The sequence below is a fragment of the Harmonia axyridis genome, chromosome 2, assembly GCF_914767665.1.
Source record: "Harmonia axyridis chromosome 2, icHarAxyr1.1, whole genome shotgun sequence".
In the NCBI taxonomy this organism is placed as follows: Eukaryota; Metazoa; Arthropoda; class Insecta; order Coleoptera; family Coccinellidae; genus Harmonia; species Harmonia axyridis.
The window spans coordinates 28,088,190-28,108,181 of NC_059502.1; the positions used below are offsets into that span (position 1 = coordinate 28,088,190).

The 19,992-nt window shown below is 32.9% G+C and overlaps 1 protein-coding gene across 5 annotated transcripts in view; it reads left to right on the forward strand.

Moving 5' to 3' along the window:
- The window catches only part of LOC123671943 (probable 3',5'-cyclic phosphodiesterase pde-5), a 338,133-nt gene that overhangs the window by 156,256 nt on the left and 161,885 nt on the right, over positions 1 to 19,992 (forward strand). Inside the window, exon 1 of one of the 5 annotated variants that reach the window (XM_045605843.1) lies at positions 15,942 to 16,220. The exons of 3 other annotated variants lie outside the window; for them this stretch is intronic. In XM_045605843.1, the coding sequence (XP_045461799.1) occupies positions 16,163 to 16,220 (58 nt within the window). In that variant the 5' untranslated portion in view covers positions 15,942 to 16,162. Of the gene's footprint in view, positions 1 to 15,941; positions 16,316 to 19,992 lie in introns of those variants that run through there. One more of the 5 variants, XM_045605844.1, reaches the window with a different exon arrangement.

Sequence of the window (19,992 nt, forward strand, 5' to 3'; positions counted from 1 at the left end):
GTTGCATGCATAGAAGCATTATCAAGCAGTTCAAACAAATCGAAATTATCAGGGCCGGTTATTGGGATATCATAAGAAAAGTAAATTCTGTCATTTTGATCTTTCTTTTTTTCCCACTTTATTTCAAATATTATCAAAAAATGTTACAGGAATTTTTTATTCGACAGTAAATTGTTCTCAATTTGACGTAATCAGATTTCGTATCCAACGTTTCGTGCTCTCTGGGCCACCCTAAACCTCATTTTTTTCAATACGGACCTGTATGTTTTATGACACTTTTCGAAATAACTTTTAACGCCGAATTCAACGATATATCATACAATGTCATTCAAAGTTGATTTTCAGGTGATTTTGACTCTTATTCAAATTTCTTTGGGTCGGATCTGTATTACATTCAGGTACCTTTAGTTTAATTAACAACATGCAATACATTTCGATGAGAAAATCAACTTTCTCATCTTGAACTAAATGGAACATATCAAAATCAAATAAAGAAACAAGTAATAATTATTTACATAATAATTAAACGAATTATCATTTAATGAAAGAAAAATCGAATGATTATTCGAAAGTAAATGAAAATGAATGAAGTAAATGTTCGTAATGTCCACCATTTTGTAAAATGCACTTAACGGTTCTGGAACCCATACTTCTTATACATTTGCTTATTTCGTCTTCTTGAATACCTTCCAATACATTCTCAATCTTCTTGCGAGAAATCACTATTGTTGGATTTGTCATTTGTTTCGTTGAAACAAATTACAGAATCGAACTTTATTTTGATATCATTACGATATAAGTTTTGCAAGGCATGGTATTCAAATTTAAAATCATTGTATTCGCGTCTCTTGACTATTTTATTAACAGCAGTTTTTGATAAATTGCATTCACTACAGATCCGATCCAAAGAAAATTGGATAAGGGTCAAAATCACCCGATAATCAACTTTGAATGACATTGTATGATATATCGTTGAATTCGGCGTTAAAAGTTATTTCGAAAAGTGTCATAAAATATACAGGTCCGTATTGAAAAAAATGAGGTTGAGGGTGGCCTAGAGAGCACGAAACGTTGGATACGAAATCTGATTACGTCGAATTGAGAACAATTTACTGTCGAATAAAAAATTCCTGTAACATTTTTTGATAATATTTGAAATAAAGTGGGAAAAAAAGAAAAATCAAAATGACAGAATTTACTTTTCTTATGATATCTCAATAACCGGCCCTGATAATTTCAATTTGTTTGAACTGCTTGATAATGCTTCTATGCATGCAACTTTTTCTCCATTTGACCTAGCTTCTAACTCTTATGGTTTTAAAGTTACCAATACAATCCCATTGAAAAAGTGGCCACCCTGTATACAGTTAGCTCCTGACTTCACATCAATGCTGTCCTCATTCTATTCAAAATTTAATTCAATATGTTCTGCAATTTTTGAGACCAAGCATTGAAATCATAACTTTCGCAATAGCTGCCTATTATAATTCTTTCTTTACCCACCTCATGACTGATTCATCGGATTTTTTTCTTTTCTCTAATGCAAACTTTTTATGTAATCACTATCTAGATGGTATATATAAAAATAAATATATTAAAAAAAAAATCTCTAACCATGAGTTTTTTTTTTCGAGATACAGAGAGTAAAAGTTCTTTTTTTTTTCAAGGTTTTTCTCATAGCACTTTCCCTTCACAAGATGTCCATCTTAAATTCAGCATAGATATTTCAATTTAGAGTTTTCATCATGTGGTAGGCCAAATTTGAACGTAAATTTACAAGGTTATATTTTTTCTGAAACAGTGCCCGATTCTTTACTGCAGAACTTTTTCTAGTGGACCAAAGGTACTTGAAAAAATGTGAAAAGAAACTTAGGTCCAATACTATATTTTTCGGTTTCCTGTAGTTTTGTCGTATCTACTACCGAATCCGAGAAAACAATTCAAACAATTCTCTAGTAACTATTCCTAAGAAAAACCCAAAATATCATAAAGATTCGATAGTAAAAAGCTGTTTTGGTACTTATTTACCCAATCAGTATCGCAGATTATTTCTCCGAAATGTAAAGCTGTAGCAATGATTCATAAAGATTTGATAAAATGATATAATTATCACAAAAATAAGACTACACTCTGTACCTTTCTCACAACAAAGTGTGTGAGGGCCCATTATTATAGTACTTTTCTTCTTAAAATTATCCAAGAAATCTTTGAATTTTCTTTGTACCTCCAATTTAGAAACATACAGTATACTATTACTGAATAGAGAATTTTAATCTTAATCAAACAATAAAATGTATTCTACCTCTGCTTCCCTGCTACCTTGCATTCAGTATTTCATTCAAATATTCGATGAAGTAGGAAACAATGCATAATATGCAGCACGATACTGAAAATGGGTCTTGAATTACGATAGCTGAGCCATCTATCATTGAAGTTCATGACTATAAAAGAATTCTAACAATATTTTCTTCTACTCACAACCAGAGCCATCTACTTATCGGTCGGGCAACTGATCAACAAATAGTTTTCTTTATCAAGCTCAAGAATTCTGTGAAATATAAATCCAAATTCCAAACGAAAACTGTTTTTTATTATAAAGGTGTCTAGATTTTTTTTTGTAATACATAGTAACTGAATATTGTTTCGAAGTCTGCCGAAGATACAATAGGGGATGAAAAAACTTTTGGCCTCCACGATTTTAATATTTCTGCTCGCAAAATCCAATTCAGATTAATCAGAAAAACTTTTGTTTCTTTCCTGCCTATTTGTCTGTCGATTTGTAGGTATACCCGCAAACATTTGTATCAGCCATTAATTCTTACGCGATTTTGATGGGATTTGGTGTGGATATCCTGTTTGGGCTATACCTATAAATAGATAAACCCATATGAATTTCAACTTTTCCAAATATAGGTGATGATGATGAGATGAAGTTTATTCAGAAGTAGGTAACAAACAATTACAAAAATAAATTTTAAAATAAAACAAAATTTTATGAGCATATATTGCGGAAGAAAAATCGACCTAAGCTACATAAAGAAATGTATCTTGTGTGCCAATTATCTCTTCCCAAAAAATTTACATTTGAATTCATAGGCTTTGAGATGAAGGCAACAGCCCGGCGGCAGGAACGGACCAGAGAAAAAGTCCAGAATGAAACCATATAAAATGATTTTTTTAGAAAAGTTCATTAAAAAAGCTCTGGTGCGCTAATAAAAATTGTTTTACTTTGATCTTTAAACTTCTAGGATTTTGATAACTGTTTTTAAGTTCTGCAGGCAGCCTATTGAAGAGAATTGGACCATAATATGATATGAATCTTTGGGTGACGTTTATTGGTTTGAACGGAACGCTGAAAGTTTTTTCCCTTGTTGATCTTGTATTATATTTTCTACATGCCGTATCAACCGGATAACTAATTTTATTAAAATATGTTATAGCTGAGTGGACATAGAGATTTCTGATATTCAGCACATTGAGGTCACTATACAAAACATCTGAAGATAATCTATATGGTCTTTTAAACAATATTTTCAAAGATGCGTTCTGGGTTATTGATAGCTTTTTCAAGGTGCTGTTATAGGCACATCCCCATACTACAATGCAATATGTCAAATTTGACTCAATCAGTGCATGGTACAATGTCTTCAGCAACTTATAGTTTAAAACTTCACGGAGTTGATAGAATTTATAGAATATATTTCTAATTTTTTTATTTAAGAAAGCAACATGTTCCTCCCATTTTAGGTGATTATCCAACATAACCCCAAGATTTTTTTTGTCAACTTTTTTTATCCTGATGCAACTACATATATTTTTATCTCAACAGTTTTTATTATGGACTCTGATTTCATTTATAATCGGCTGATCTACTGACGTGGCACTAAAAGTCATAAAAAAAGTTTTTTCATAATTGAGGCTCAACAAGCTATTGCTCAGCCAACAATAAACCCCTTTGAGACCCCGTTCAGCCTTGTCATAGACTTGCGGCCACGAGTCACCCGCAAACAACAACACAGTGTCATCAGCATACGAGACAACACTACAGTCCTTCAGTATACCCCCCACATCGTTGATATATACTAAAAAGAGCAATGGCCCCAAAACAGTACCCTGCGGCACTCCGCATTTAATAAATTTAGGATTACTAATTTTTTCATTTATTTTCACATATTGGGTTCTATCAGATGAATAATCCTTCAATAGATCCAAGGGACCGCCTCTAACGCCCACTCTTTCCAGTCTACTGAATAAAATTTCGTGTGACACCGTATCAAAGGCTTTTGAGAGGTCTAAAAATACTGCCAAACTTTTTTTTTTACCTTGTAAATTATTATTGACGTCATTTATGAAATTGAAAACTGCATCTTCAGTACTTCTTTTTTCCCGAAATCCGTATTGCCCATCATACAAGATCTTATTTTTGTCCAAAAACTAATTATTCTATATTTCAAGCATTTCTCGAATATTTTAGCGAAATTGTTTGTAACAGATATGGGTCTATAGTTGGTAGTTTCATAGCGATTGGCAGATTTATAAACAGGAGTTACAACAGATATTTTCCAATCTGAGGGCAACTTGAAAGATGTAAAGGACAAATTTATTAAGTGAACAAGTGGCCTCATTATATGCACATGGATTTTTTTAATTGAATTTACCGATATTCTATCCTGCCCTGATGTCGAATTATTTTTCAAAGATTTTATATGCATTATTAGTTCATTATATTTAATTGGGAATAAAAATAGAGTATTGGAGTTAGATTTAGTGTCTTGATTATAGCATGATTCATCTCTTATTATATTTTTCTGAATATTTGAGCCAACATTTATGAAGAAATCATTGAAAACATTACTTATCTCAACCTCATCCATCACCACTGTACCATCATTCTCCAATATAAACTTGTACCGGTGTACATGAGCAAAAAATGAATTCCTGGTATTTATTTTATATTCCATACGAATTTCAGCTTGTAATATATTAAAACAAGAAAGAAACGAAATATGTAGTGACAAAACCAGTGTTTAGTAGTGATAGTGAAATCGTGTATTCCAAATTTGATTCAATGAGGGGATCTCAGAATCCCCTTCCCCTTGTGCTAGAAAAAATGAATGATAGCTTTTCAGGCTCGATTTTTGAGAGAATCAAACCTTATAAGCTCATAAGTTCATAAGTGCTTTCAAGCTATAAGTGAGACTGGTAAGAGAAAATTGGATACTGAATGAAATGAAAAGTTCCCATAACTTTTTTATTACTGGTTCCAAAAAATGAAACAAAACATTCTATAGGCAATTTTTTCAGTATAATCCATTGGTGTAGGTAATCATTTTTTTTCATTGCAATTAGTCTTGAACATATAATACAAACTTGAGCTTTTTTAAATGTAAAGCATAAAAATTTCTATAAAAAATAAAATTGTTTATTTTCCGTTTTCAAAAATTTGTAACATGTAAGATATATAAATTTCTTATCAAACTATACAATCATCAAAAGATTCAGTTTCACAAGACAAATCAACCAAGTCCGTGTAATCTCCGAACTGCTAATTGAAATATGCGGTGGCCACCAAGTTCTCTGGATTCAACACCGTTAGGTTTTTCAATATTTCAACATTTTCAAATTGATAATTGTTCTTTTAATGTGACCAAAAGAAAAAATTTAACGGTTTTAAATCCGGAGACCTTGGTGGTCAACGAATATTTTTACTTTTAAAACACAAGTTTGAATTTAAATTCAAAACTGATTTAAAAAAAAAACAAAAAATTACATCGACATTAGTTGACTGGATTTCATCTTTTGACGCTTAGTTGACTGGATTGAATCTGTTGCAAATAAACTGTCTAGTATGACTTCTTCAAAGGATCATGTCGAATTACGAAACACCCTGTAAACTCTGCACTTTATTTCAAGAATGTCTGTAAATGATGGCCCAAATTATCAGCATTTTTTTTATTTCCACTTGATTTCTATTCAGTTTAAGAGAGGCTAACTTGATACCATGTCAGAGAAAAAAAAATTGAACTGAATCGAAAATTGAAATGCTGAAAAAATTATATAACAATGTGATGAATAAGCTGATTCTTTAATTTGGTCAGGACCATTGGTAACAACATTTCCCTTTTGATTTGTATGATAGTAAGGTGTATGAAAATGTCCATTTTTTTTTCGAGAATTGTATGGAAGGCGAGTATCGATATGATCTCTTTCATTTTTGATATTGAAATTATACTCACAACTAGTTTTTGTCCAGCACTTTTATCAAGCAAACTAAACAAATTTGATATCAATTTTATAGTATACAATGAACCTTTTCTATGAAAAATCAAAATCTATAAATTTTTTCTAATTGTTACAAAATATTTTTATTTCTTTAAATCCATGGGGGGAGTTTTGCCCTCAATAACCCCACTTCGTTACATCTATGGTCCTTATGAGGTATGGAAGGCAGAGAAATGAAAAATTCGGGTCTTATTCATAGGGAACTCGGACAAATAAACGAATTTTGAATCCATGAATTCAGAGCGCATAATTTTAACGAACGAGTAATTGTAAAAAAATGTTCTTCAAAAATGTATGGGCATTATTAGAATGTTTCAAATTTCAAGGGTTAATTGGCGGAAAGATATTGATTATTTCAATATTGTGTTCAATTTTCAGAAGGACATATTGACTTGAAGATAGTAATGAATCCAACCTATAGTTTACGAGTTATTATTGGAGTTCATTCGCACTGGGATTGTATTGGTGCAGATGAGGTATGTAAATGTAACACCTCTAAGGAGAAATAATTGAGTACAAAAATTCGAAACCAAACAAGAAGTACAGCAATTGCTCTCCAAATGAATTATAAATAGATACCACAATTTAAAAACTTAGGTCCCCTTGTCCCAATTTAATTCTTAATTTGAGAGTTCACTATTGAGCAGTGATGTGTAACTAAGATTGAATTCTTACAACTCATTCTATTTTTTTTTCGTAATCCACATACTCAACCTACTCATCAGATAATTTTCAACACTCAGCTGTCACCTGAGGACAAATCGTAACCACAAGCTACGCTTTCAGTTCATTAAACCGGATATTTATCCATTGATCGGAGTGATTTGTAATACAACCTGTCAAAACTCATTTGAATAATTCATTTGGATTTGAAGGGTTCTTACCAGATGATTTTCAACCAACTTGATGATAAGTTAAACTCCAGGTATTGCTCAAATCGTTCGTCAAACTTCAACTTAGACCTGTTATTGATAAACTTTTTCTTTTAACTATAATTATGGTTCTATTCTGATCGATCATATAATTCATAATAAGAATGGAAATCGTAAGATAAGAATTCGGAAAACAACAGTTTATTAAAGTGTACATAATTCAAAGGTTCGATAAGTCACAACCGTGTAATTTTATTGATTGAGAACATTAATAATGTACACACTTGATGCATCATCTCTATGTACAGGGTGGGCAAATTTTTATTTGGATTTTATTTTATCAGGATTTATAATCCTGAAACACGACGATTTATTCATTTTAATTTACCGTATTTTAAAATAATAATCTAATATACAGGGTGAATTATTTTCGAGTAATTTTTTTCAACTGGAACACTTGATGCATCATCTCTATGTACAGGGTGGGCAAATTTTTATTTGGATTTTATTTTATCAGGATTTATAATCATGAAACACGACGATTTATTTATTTTAATTTACCGTATTTTATAATAATAATCTAATATATAGGGTGAATTACTTTCGAGTAATTTTTTTTTTCAACTGGAACACCCCGTTTTGTCTCAATATTCCGATTACTCTAGCTGAGCTGTATCACATGTTGATTCCAATTGGTACAGGGTGGACAAAAATAATAACAGAAAAAAACGAAATATTAAACTATCATTGAACACCAATAAATTACTAAACAAATAATGACATTTCACAAAAAACTAGACGACTATGTTTTTTTTTAAATTGATAAGAAATAATTTCTTTCATATTCTGTCTGCTAGACCACAAATACCAAACAGGTTTGGAAACAGCTCATTTTTATTAATCTAAAAATGTAACAAACTACAGGGTGTTACATTCAAACCAATTGCCGCTAGATAATAAATATTTTTGATAATATTGTTAATTTAACTAATAAAGAATGTTACGCGTTACTTTATGAGCACACACAAAACTATTGTAATTTTGTCCAGCCTGTACCAATTGGAATCAACATGTGATACATTTTTGGAATCAGCTCAGCTAGAGTAATCGGACAATTGAGACAAAATGGGGGTGTTCCATTAAAAAAAAATGACGGTGACGTCATTACTCGAAAGTAATTTAGCCTATATATTAGATTATTATATTTAAATACGGTAAATTAAAATAAAAAATCGACGTGTTTCAGGATTATTTCTCATAATGGTCTGTTTAGCTAAAAATGAATTTGTCCCATCCTTTACGGACACAGTGTATAATACCTACATTCATATGTAGTTTTTCTGAAAATAGCTCCAAGAATCCCCCCTAAATATTAGCATATCAGTAAGGAAAACCCTGTATATTAATTTTCTGATATAAATTGTACATTATTGGAGTTGTCCATACTCTTGTCATACGAGGATTTCATTTTTCCCCAACAAATAGGTTTAAGTTTTCTGGTACTCAATAATTATTAGTCCTATCCTACGGAGTCATTGAGAATCTATAAGGTAATTGAGAATATGAAAAATAAAGTCCCACGAACAGCCAAATTTCACTTTTGCCTAGTAAGATTGATCAATTAGATACGTATTAAGAAATTCATGCTACAAAAAAAAGTGAAAATATGCCTTCTATGTCGTAGGATATTTTCCTTCCAATTACCCCACCTGATGACCTATACTGAATACATATTTCCGAGGGAATTCAGAACTAATAGCCGAATCGTACATTAATTCCTGATGGAAGGATTAGTAAACTCGGGAATGTGTTCAACAGCAATAATTGATCAATTTCATGAAGATCATCGAAATGGCCCCACCATGTAATCCATAAAAATTATTTGAGAAACTATTACTTTAACAGTTTTCATATTGAAAGGTTAAAACATATCAAGAAATCGTTCAAAATATGAAACAATACACTTTCTACAATCACATGATACTGGTATAAGTTTTTTGAGAAATAACTCATGGCATTTTCAGGATCGACATTGAATGGATAGATGAAATATCTTTTCGTGTTTGTTCATACTAAATGGAATAGGTTTTTAAACTAAAATGATCGATGTCGGCAATAAATATCTGATGAATTTCTTCGCTTCTCGAACAAGCTATGGAAATTGCAGAAGCATAAAAGTTGGGATTCCACACTAGAAAAGAGTTTTTATTGAAGTTCATGATAATTTCGCAGTAGAATTAGGTATCTTTATACGATTCACCTGCAATGGAAGCGAAATGACAATTTGAATATGGTTTTGTCTATCTTAACAGGCCAATTGAAAAGTCCCCGGTCTACCATAGTTAAATGCATTTTTTTTGGCAAAATTCGATTTTATTATTCAACATAGTTGCCTTCGAAAGCGATTATAGTGATCTTTCAACTTTTCGATACCATTTTTGTTGTACGATTTGTCTTTTGCTTCGAAATAGGCCTCAGTTTCGGTGATTACTTCTCCGTTGGGGCTAAATTCCTTTCCAGCGAGCATTCTTTTGAGGTCTGAGATCAGGAAAAAGTCGCTCGATGCCATTTTTGTTGTACGATTTGTCTTTTGCTTCGAAATAGGCCTCAGTTTCGGTGATTACTTCTCCGTTGGGGCTAAATTCCATTCCAGCGAGCATTCTTTTGAGGTCTGAGATCAGGAAAAAGTCGCTCCGGGCCAAATCTGGCGAATGCGGTGGATGCAGAAGCAATTCGAAGCCCAATTCATGCAATTTTGCCATTGTTTTTATTGATTTGTAACACGGCGCATTGTCGTGATGAAACAGCACCTTTTTTTCTTCAAATGGGGCCTTTTTAACGATTATATCTTTCAAACGATCCAATAACGCTATATAATAATCACTGTTGATGGTCTGGCCTTTTTGGAGTTCATCAATGAATATTATACCTTGCTCATCCCAGAATACTGATGCCATAACCTTGCCAGCTGACTGTTGGGTTTTTTGGATTCGGTTCATCGTGTGCAGTCCACTCAGCTGACTGTCGATTAGATTCCGGAGTGAAATGATGAAGACATGTTTCATCCATTGTCACATATCGACGCAAAAATTCAGGTTTATTGCACTTAAACAGCTTCAAACACTGCTCAGAATCATTAACACGTTGTTGCTTTTGATCGATTGTGAGCTCCGCGGCACCCATTTAGCACATAGCTTTCTCATGTACAAATATTCGTGAATGATATTACGTACACATTCAGATGATATCTTCCCAATATCTGCTATCTCGACTCGATCAACTTCACTTTACGGTCATTTAAAATTATTTTGTGAACTTTTTTGATTTTTTCGTCGGTGACAGCCTCTTTTGGGCGTCACTGCGTTCACCTTCATCGGTGCTCATTTCACCACGTTTAAACTTAGCATACCAATCAATTATAGTTGATTTTCCTGGTGCAGACCCCGGAATCTCTTTATCAAGCCAACATTTTGCTTCTTCTGTATTTTCTCCCTTCAAAAAGCAATATTTTATCAGCACACGAAGTTCTTTTTTCGAATAACAAAAATAACTGCACCCACAACGCAATATCTCACAAACTGATGGTTGGACTGCTGTCGTTTTAAGGTTGGTACTAACTAAAAATCATATGGCTTTAGTACTAGCACCGCCATCTGTGCATCAGACCGGGGACTTTTCAATTGGCCTATTATAAATCATCACGTCACCCGCTCTGATTCATCTGCTATTTGAGGATTTTGTTTTCCATTTATAGAAAATTTCTAAAAATCCTTTTTTATGAAAATGTTTAACCACATATAGTTTAAAAGCTATCCTATTGTCTTTTATCAAAGGATTAAAATTGAAAATAATGAACGCAAAGTAATCCATCAAATTAGCCTAATGAATGGCGTGTTCAACAAATTGGAAACACCTACAAGTCAACTGATATTATATTAGCTTTATCCATTATTCATGAATATGGAGCCCACCAAATCGATATGCGAATATGCTAATAGTTTAGCGAAATATTATTCTAACAAATATAAAATTCCTATTGTCATGCAGAAATACGGAATGATGAAGGTCAGAAGAATTCTAGATTTTCTCCGATATCGCGAAAGTTTATTTATTTTGCAATCTGTTTTTATCGGCGATTTCCTGAGATTTACGTGATTCCTGACAATCTATCGGCAGTAATCTGGAGGACTTAAAATTTTTATCGCGGAAATACCAACAGAATTTGGAGAAATCTAAGAATAATATTTTTATATTGCTAATTAAGACATATGTAGCACACCAATTAACTTTTGTTAACTAATAAGTTTCAAACTAAAATGACGATGAGTTAATAAACTCATTTTCGTCACAGTGAAAACCCATTTACAGTTCTTGAATTGATACAAAAAAATTATATTCAGGCTGTTTCGCAAAAAACTTTATATGCTTTAGACAATTTGGATAGTAGGAATCATAATAATTGAAAATTGTCCTACGTTCACAAGAAGAATATCAGCAATGCAGCCACACTTCGTATTCATATTTTATGTAGCACTGAATTTAGAGGGTTCATTCATAAACTTACGCAGAGAGTAGAGTAAGATAAGAGTATATTTGATCAGAAATATACTCAGATCTTTATTTGTATTTCAGAAACTTACTGAGGCAAATGTCATTTATATGTGTGTATGTAAACAAAAGTATAGGTTGTATACACAATGATATGATTGCATTATTTTATATCTTGAATAGTTGCTGTTCCAAATGTATAAAAACTACATATAACAAAAGCAAGAGAAATTACCTGCTCTGATGACGATATATCAGAAGAAATGATAAAGAAGGTTGGTCAAACGACATAATGAAGAAGCTATATCTCTACTGAGTATCCTTCTCTGAGCAATTATTGAATTATTCACCATGATATTTTTCAGATCCGAAAAAATAGTTGAGGATACCACTGATACGGCAGGAACAATAAGAAGAAACATTATTGCTCGTAATATTTCCTTGCGAACAAAAAATCAAAATCATATTAGAATTTAATGACATCATTCATACTTTGTTATAAAAAATATTTTCATTTAAGGAAGCATGCAAAGATGTTTACAAATATTGAATAGAATAATGAAAATCAAAGGTTCAAAATAATTATAGGAATTTACAGTTAGGTGATAACATCTACGATAACATTGAAATATCTACTCTTCTCATAAACAGGCTTTTATTCAAAGTTCAATCATCTACAACTTTGAAAATGAACGTTTTGATCGAAAACTAATTGAAACTAGTTGAAAGTCCGAAGATATTGAGGTTCTTTAGCCCCTTCTCAAGTTAGCACAGGCCACAGGGTCCTCGTGTTGGATAACTTGACAAAATCATCCCACAGCATCACCAAACAACCTGTAGTTTCATTAAGTTCGGAATTTTTTACAGCAGACCCCACTCTTTCTGCTTTATCACTGGACAATTATTTTGATCGACTGTATCTCAATTCATATTGCGTTCACGAAGAAATCTGTAAATACAAAATTGTAGAGAATTTAATGGTCTACAACTTTAAAAATGAACGTTTTGGTCGAAAACTACTTAGTTTAGAAGTTATGAGCAAAAAACTGAAAAAATTCCAAAAACGTTGAGGTTCTCAAGTTAGCACAAGGGCCTCGTGTTGGATAACTTGACGAGTCATGCCACAGCCACTTATACAAGTTTCATTAAGTTCGGAATTTTTTCCAGGTTTAATTGATTCATCTACTGGACTAGTAACGGAATGCTTTTCGATAAATCTGCGGCTGAAAAACTACGTTAAAAATGAAAGTGTCCCATTTAAAATACACAAACTCTCCTCTATATCTCTGAAACGGTAATTAATTTTTATGATCCGTTATGAGTATCAAATAAACCATAAAAATTACGAATATAAACGTTCAGGATTATTTCGAATATCTCGAACAGAAACCAAGATAGAGCGAAATATTTGAACAACATCCAGCTCAGTAACTCGAGAATTAAGCAATCATCTGACGATCTGATTTTTCATATCTTATTATTTCAAAAAATGAGATTGGCGGTTCTTGAAGATTTTTTTCTGAGTCTGATTGTTTTTCAAGATGCTATCAGTGAACATCTTATTTAAAACAGTCTGTACAGTGTTGAATTAAAAAACCACCATCAAATATAAACTAATTCACATTTTATAAATAAAATTTTTATGTTGATATAAGTATTAGGTGTACAACTTTACTTCCGCCGTTTTGCAATGGTTGGCTGTAGCAGTGAGTGGTCGAAATAAATATATCGTAGATGTCATACAATAAGCTCAGGTATTTGTAGCATAACGCCATCGAAATATTAGTCGATGTTTGTCTGCCTCATGAAGTTATTCTCGATTAAACATGGCAGCTTACGAGCCAAATTGTCGTCATTTGCGGGAGGTTTTAATTTTCTGCTTCAATATGAAGAAATCTGCGACTATTGTGAGGCCGCTATTAGTGAACGATCGTGCCAAGAGTGGTTTCAACGCTTCGAAAACGGTGATTTTGACTTCGAAGACCAGCAAAGCGGTAGAATAGAAAAGATTTTTGAAGATGCAGAATTAGAGGCATTACGTGATCAAGACTCGTGTCAAACAGAATATTCACGGTTCCAAGGTCATGCTAAGTGTTTGGTGGGACCAGATTGGCGTAATGTTTTATGAGTTGTTAAAACCGACTGAAACAATCACAGGCGTTCGTTAACGAACGCAATTAATGCGTTTTATCCGAGCATTGAAAGACAAACAGTCGCAATACAACGAGAGATATAATAAAGTGATTTCACAGCATGACATCTCGATCCCATGTTGCGAAAGTGGTCAAGACATACTTGGAAACGTTGAAATGAGAAGTCTTACCCGCCGTATTCTCCAGACGTTGCTCCCTCGAACTATCATTTGTTTTGATCAATGGCACATGGCCCGGCTGAAAGTATTGGCCAGCGATGGACAATACTTTGAATCCTAAATGTATAACCAGTTCTTACAATAAAGCCTCAAATTTCCAAAAAAAAAACGTTGGAAGCGAAGCAAGGGCCTAGATCTTTTTTTTGTTGGGAGGGGTAGGATCGAAAAAAAAATTTTTTGAAAATATTGTTCACTCTTATCTATAATGTGAAAAAAAGAGGTTTGATAACGAAGTTCGAACCAAATTACTCGAAATAATTTTTTTCATTACCAATTCGATTGTTCTTATCTTATACTGGGTGTTCCTGAATTTAAGTTACGAAGGAAAATGAGAGATTCTTCGGATAATTTTAAAAATATAATGGCACATAAACATGAGCCTGCAAACTCTTTGTTTTCGAGATACAGGGTGTTTTTGTATCCTACTTTTTTGTGATGCTTAACCAGTTTATCGAATCTTTATTATTCTTCGCTAGAGAGTTGGTAAATATGTACCAAAACTCATAATTAATTCATTTATTACAGCTACCTGACTGTATCTTTATAATAATTTGGATTTTCTGAGAATTACTATAGAGAACTGTTTGAATTTTTTTCTCGAAATCGATTCCAGATAAGACAAAACTTCAACAAACCAAAAAGTGTAGTACTGAACCAGAGTTTCTTTTTAAAGTTTTTTAAACTACCAATGGTCCACAATAAAATAATTCTGGAGGATAGAAGCGGGCACCCTTCCAGAAAAAATTCACCCTGTAGATTTGCTCAAAATTAGATGACATGAGGAAAACTTTAAATTGGAATATCTATGCCAATTCAAGTTAAATATCTTGTGAAAGGAAAGGGCTGTGTGATAAAAACTTGCACTTTAACACCTGTATCTCAAAAACAAAGCGTTTGCGGACTCATGTTATTGGACTTTTTTGCTTTAAATGGTCCGAGATATCTGTCATTTTCATTTGTACCTCCAATTTAGGAACACTCTGTAGATATATTCAATTCAAAACTGATGTCTTTAGAAATAAATTGCAATTTGAAAGAAACGGAATAAATTGTACAACACAGCCCAGACGATTTTTCGATGCAAATTAATCATTTCAGTTCTTTGATAACTACATATTGAAATTTTGTGACGAGAAGATAAAAAAAAAGGGAAAACAACGGTTAAGTGTATAACGATGACGAATGCAAAAATCACAGATGGCAAATAAAGGGCGATGCTGAGAAAGCATAAAGGATAATAACAAAGATAAAGGAAAATAACAAACCTCGGACAAAGACGAACTCGTAGTGCAATAAAAGTACTCATCTTGAAAGCGATAATAAACTCATAAACCGTGAAAGGGTCTAATTTTTCACTGACCTGTCGATACAAAGGAAAGTAAAATGATTCTTATTGGTTCATTTTATGGAGGAATTTTCGTTATTCGTCTTCGCGAGATTTCTAAAATTTTATATTTTGAAAATCTTAGGGGGGTAATTATCCCCAGTACCCCCATTTCTACGCTCTTGAAGCGAATTTTACGCTTTTATGCATATCATATGGTTTTTTTCAGCTTGTTGAGATAATTGTGATAATACAGGTAATAATAATCCACACTTCCAAATTTGCAGTGTTTATCGATATAATTATTCGAAAGTAATCATAACATCTAGAATTCTTTATCTATTTTGAATACAATCCTTTCGAAATAGTTTTTCCCGCATTCAACAATCTTCTCATGTATCTAGTACGTATCAGTGATCTCATTTCCACCGCGAAAACGTCTCCCAACTCCGCACATACTCTAATAGGTGTCCGACGACACAACGTCAACGATTTCCACAAGATCAGTTAATGAGTCGCCAACATGCTGATCGTTCGGCGTCAAAAATGACGCAAAACCTCTCATCATAATATTTACGAAGTTCGCATCATCGCGATCGGTTACAGCACCGCAAGCGCACTCTCCCCGTTTATCTCGCGGTTATCAAGATTCGCGTAGTCCTCCACGAACTTCAAGTTCGACGCGCCTCAGTATGCCGTCGAGGTCTGGTAGTCTATGGTCTGGCCCGGTTGAGGCGCGTTCCCTTGCCCATTTTCCGATATGACATGTGGACCGCATTCTCGCATGTGCTGTTCAGATTGTGCCGCGAAAATCGCTCAGAAAGTGAGTATTCACGCCAGGCCCGTGTCCCTTGAATTTTGAACCCTGTCGTAACTTCCATGTTTTTGGGATGAGTCGAAATATTATGACCGAGAGCAGTGAGTATGATTTTTTCATCGGGTGAATGTTTGGTTTAATGACTTCGATGGATGTTCCACCGCGGTTTTTTTTTCGATGCTGTTATATTGAAGAAATTGGTTGGTACCAGACTTCGAACGTTTAGTTGAGGAAACTTTTTGAAAAGTTTCTCAAAACTTCGTTAAATCATTAACAGGGGAGAGACAAACTCGAAGGAGCTCACAATTTCCGTATAGCGGAGTTTTATAGGAATATTCATTTTTTTGTTTTACTGGATTGACATTTCTCAATTTCTTCGTTTCAGCATTTAGTTCGAAAGATGTTTCAAAACTTCATATCATTAATATAGTAACAGAGGACTGACAAACTTGAAGGAGTTTACAGTCTTCTATTTCAGCCTATAGAGTTGATTAGGGTTTTATAGGAATATTATTTTTTTTATTGATTGAAAATTTCCAATTCCTTTGTTTAAACAATAAGGAGGTTAAGTTCAGAAGATACGACTTTTCGAAAAGTTTCTCAAAACTGCGCTAATTTAATAACAAGGGACAAAAAAACTCAAAGGAGTTCATAATCTCCTACTTCGATGGGACCTATAGAGTATAACGGAGTTTCAAAGGAATATATTTTATTCCTTTTTTGTTGATTGACATTTCCCAATTTCTTTGTTTATATATTGTATCGTTAAAATCAGAAGATACGACATTTTGAAAAGTGTTACAAAACTCCTTTCTATCATTAATAGGACAGCAAGGAACAGACAAACTCGAAGGTGTTGACAATCTCCTATTTCGACAGGTTCTATAGAGTAATGAAGTATTTCATAGGAATATTCATTTTGTTTTGTTGAATGACATTTCCAAATTTCTTTGTTTACACTCTAACTTTGAGTTCAGGAGATTCGACATTTTGAAAAGTTATTCAAAACTTCGTTAAATCTATACATCTATATTTCATTGGGAAACGGAAATACTTCACAGGTGCACAGGTGGCACCAAGGCGGTTCTGGAGATACCCCATTTATTGGGTCTTACTGTCTTCCTAGCCGAGATACAGGGTGTTTTATGAATTTTACCCGTTTCTTTCTGAGGCCATATCAAACGAACATATTGGCAAATATATGTTCCTAATTGAGAGCCCAATCGAATCATGCAATAACCGCCTGGAAAATCCGGGTTCGGGTTAACAAAAAATCATGAATCGTTTGAATCCTCGAAACAACACCCTGTACATCGGAATTTTGAAAATCTGTTTTAATATTCGGAAACACCACTAAAAACTAAACTGAGACGTGTATTTCAAATTTTCGCGCAGACAGTTTTACTGCACAAATTTTCAACGTGAAGTGAAGTTTTTGAGAACGTGGATACCTGAAAGTGGTTTGAAGTGACTTTTAACAATGAATTATCAAAAATATTGAATCCATAATTAGATCAACATTACTTTGTAATTCATTTTTACATTGGTTTTCCTTTTTATAGCTGTATTCTATTTCAGTTTGTATTTATTTATTTCTTTCTTGTTGATTGACATTTCCAAATTTTTTCATACGCTGAGTTCAGAAGATATATTTTTTTTGAAAGGTTTTTGAAAATTGGGTTGAATCTTCAATATAATAACAAGGGACAGACAAACTTGAAAGAGTTGACAATTTCCTATTTTTGCGATAGAGTAGTGCGGAGTTTTATATGAATATTTATTTCTTTTTTGTTGATTGATATTTTCAATTCCTTTATTCATACAATGTAACGTTGAGATCAGAAGATACGTCTTTCTGAAAATTATCTTAAGACTTCGTTAAATAATTAATATAATAACAGGGAACAGACAAACTCAATAGAGTTCATAATATCCTATTTCTGCGGGACCTATAGAGTATAACGGAGTTATATGGGAATATTCATTTTTTTTGTTGATTGACATTTCTCAATTTCTTTGTTTATATGTTAAGTTCAGAAGCTACGACTTTTTGAAAGCTGTTTCAAAACTTCGTTAAATCATTAATATAGTAACAGGGGCCAGACAAACTCGAAGGAATTGACAATCTCCTATTTCGGTGGGACCTATACTCGAGCGGAGTTTTATAGGAGTATTCATTTTGTTTTGTTGATTAACATTCCCAAGTTTCTTTGTTTACACTCTGTAACGTTGAGTTCAGAAAATAAGCCTTTTTGAAAAGTTATTCAAAACAATAATAACAGAGGATAGAAACACCCGAAGAAGTTCGCAATCTGCTACTTTGGGCGGGACCTATAGAGTAGAGCGGAGTTTTATAGGAATATTTATCCCTTTTTTGATGATTGATATTTCCCAATTTCTTTGTTCACGCGTATAGTTCAGAAGATACAACATTTTTGAAAGGTTTTTAAATACTTAGTTAAATAATTTATATAACAAGGGATATACAAACTTGAAGGAGTTGACAATCTCCTACTTAGGAGGACCTAAAGAGTAGAGCGGAGTTTTATAGGAATATTATTCTTCTTTCTATTGATTGACAATTTTTCGTTTATACAATGTAACATTAATTTCAGAAGATACGACTTTTTGAAAAGTTTTTCGAAACTAAGCTAAATCATTAATATAGTGACAGGGGCAGACAAACTTAATAGAGTTAACAATCATCTACTACGGTGGACCCTCGGGTGGACCTGTATATAGCGGAGTTTTATAGGAATATTTATTTCTTTTTTGTCGATTGACATTTCCCAATTTCTTTTTTTATGCGTTGAGTTCAGAAGATATGACTTTTCCCAAAATTTTTCAAAACTTAGTTAAATCGTTAATATAATAACAAGGGACTGACAATCTTGAAGGAGTTGACCATCTCCTATTTTTGCGGGACCTATAGAGTAGAGCGGAGTTTTATAGAAATATTCATTTTTTTACTGATTCCCAATTTCTCTGCTTATACAATGTAACGTTTAGTTCAGAAGATAAGACTTTTTGAGGAATTTCTCAAAACTAAATCCTTAATATAATAATGGGACAAACTCAAAGGAGTTCATGATCGGCGGGGATCTATAGACAGTATAGCGGAGTTTTATAGGAATATTTATTACTTTTTTGTTGATTGACATTTCCCAATTCGTTTTTCTGCATTCAGTTCAGAACTTTCGACTTCGTTAAATCATTTACATAATAACAGGGGACAGACAAACTCGAAGGATCTTCTACTTCAGCGGAACCTATAAACTATAGCGGAATTTTATGTGAATGATAATTTTTTTCTTCGATTGACAGCAAATAATGATTTTGCAGTCAGATATCAATCAGCAAAGTTAACTTTTCCTGCCTAGTCAGTAAAGTGATTATTCTCAATGCGAATAAAACATTTGACATTTACTGACAGCAATGATGATCGCAGTTCCCGGAAGGCTTACCGAGCCACAACGACCCCAGTTCAAATAATAATAATAATACTGACAACAATCAATATTTTTTGACTCCTTCTTTATTTCTGGAGGACTTAGTACTTCTGAGTCGCTATCACTGTCCATAATATGAATATATTTCCAAAAAAACTATCAGATATTTCATGAGTTGTCAAACTATAATTATCATGGACAAATAAATTTCCAAAGCAACCAACCATTTCAACAATTACGATTTCTATCAAATTTCGTTTTAATTCATCGCTACAGGAGAAATGAAAAAAATGTGGGAATTGTAATAATTTGCAAATACAATATCCTCC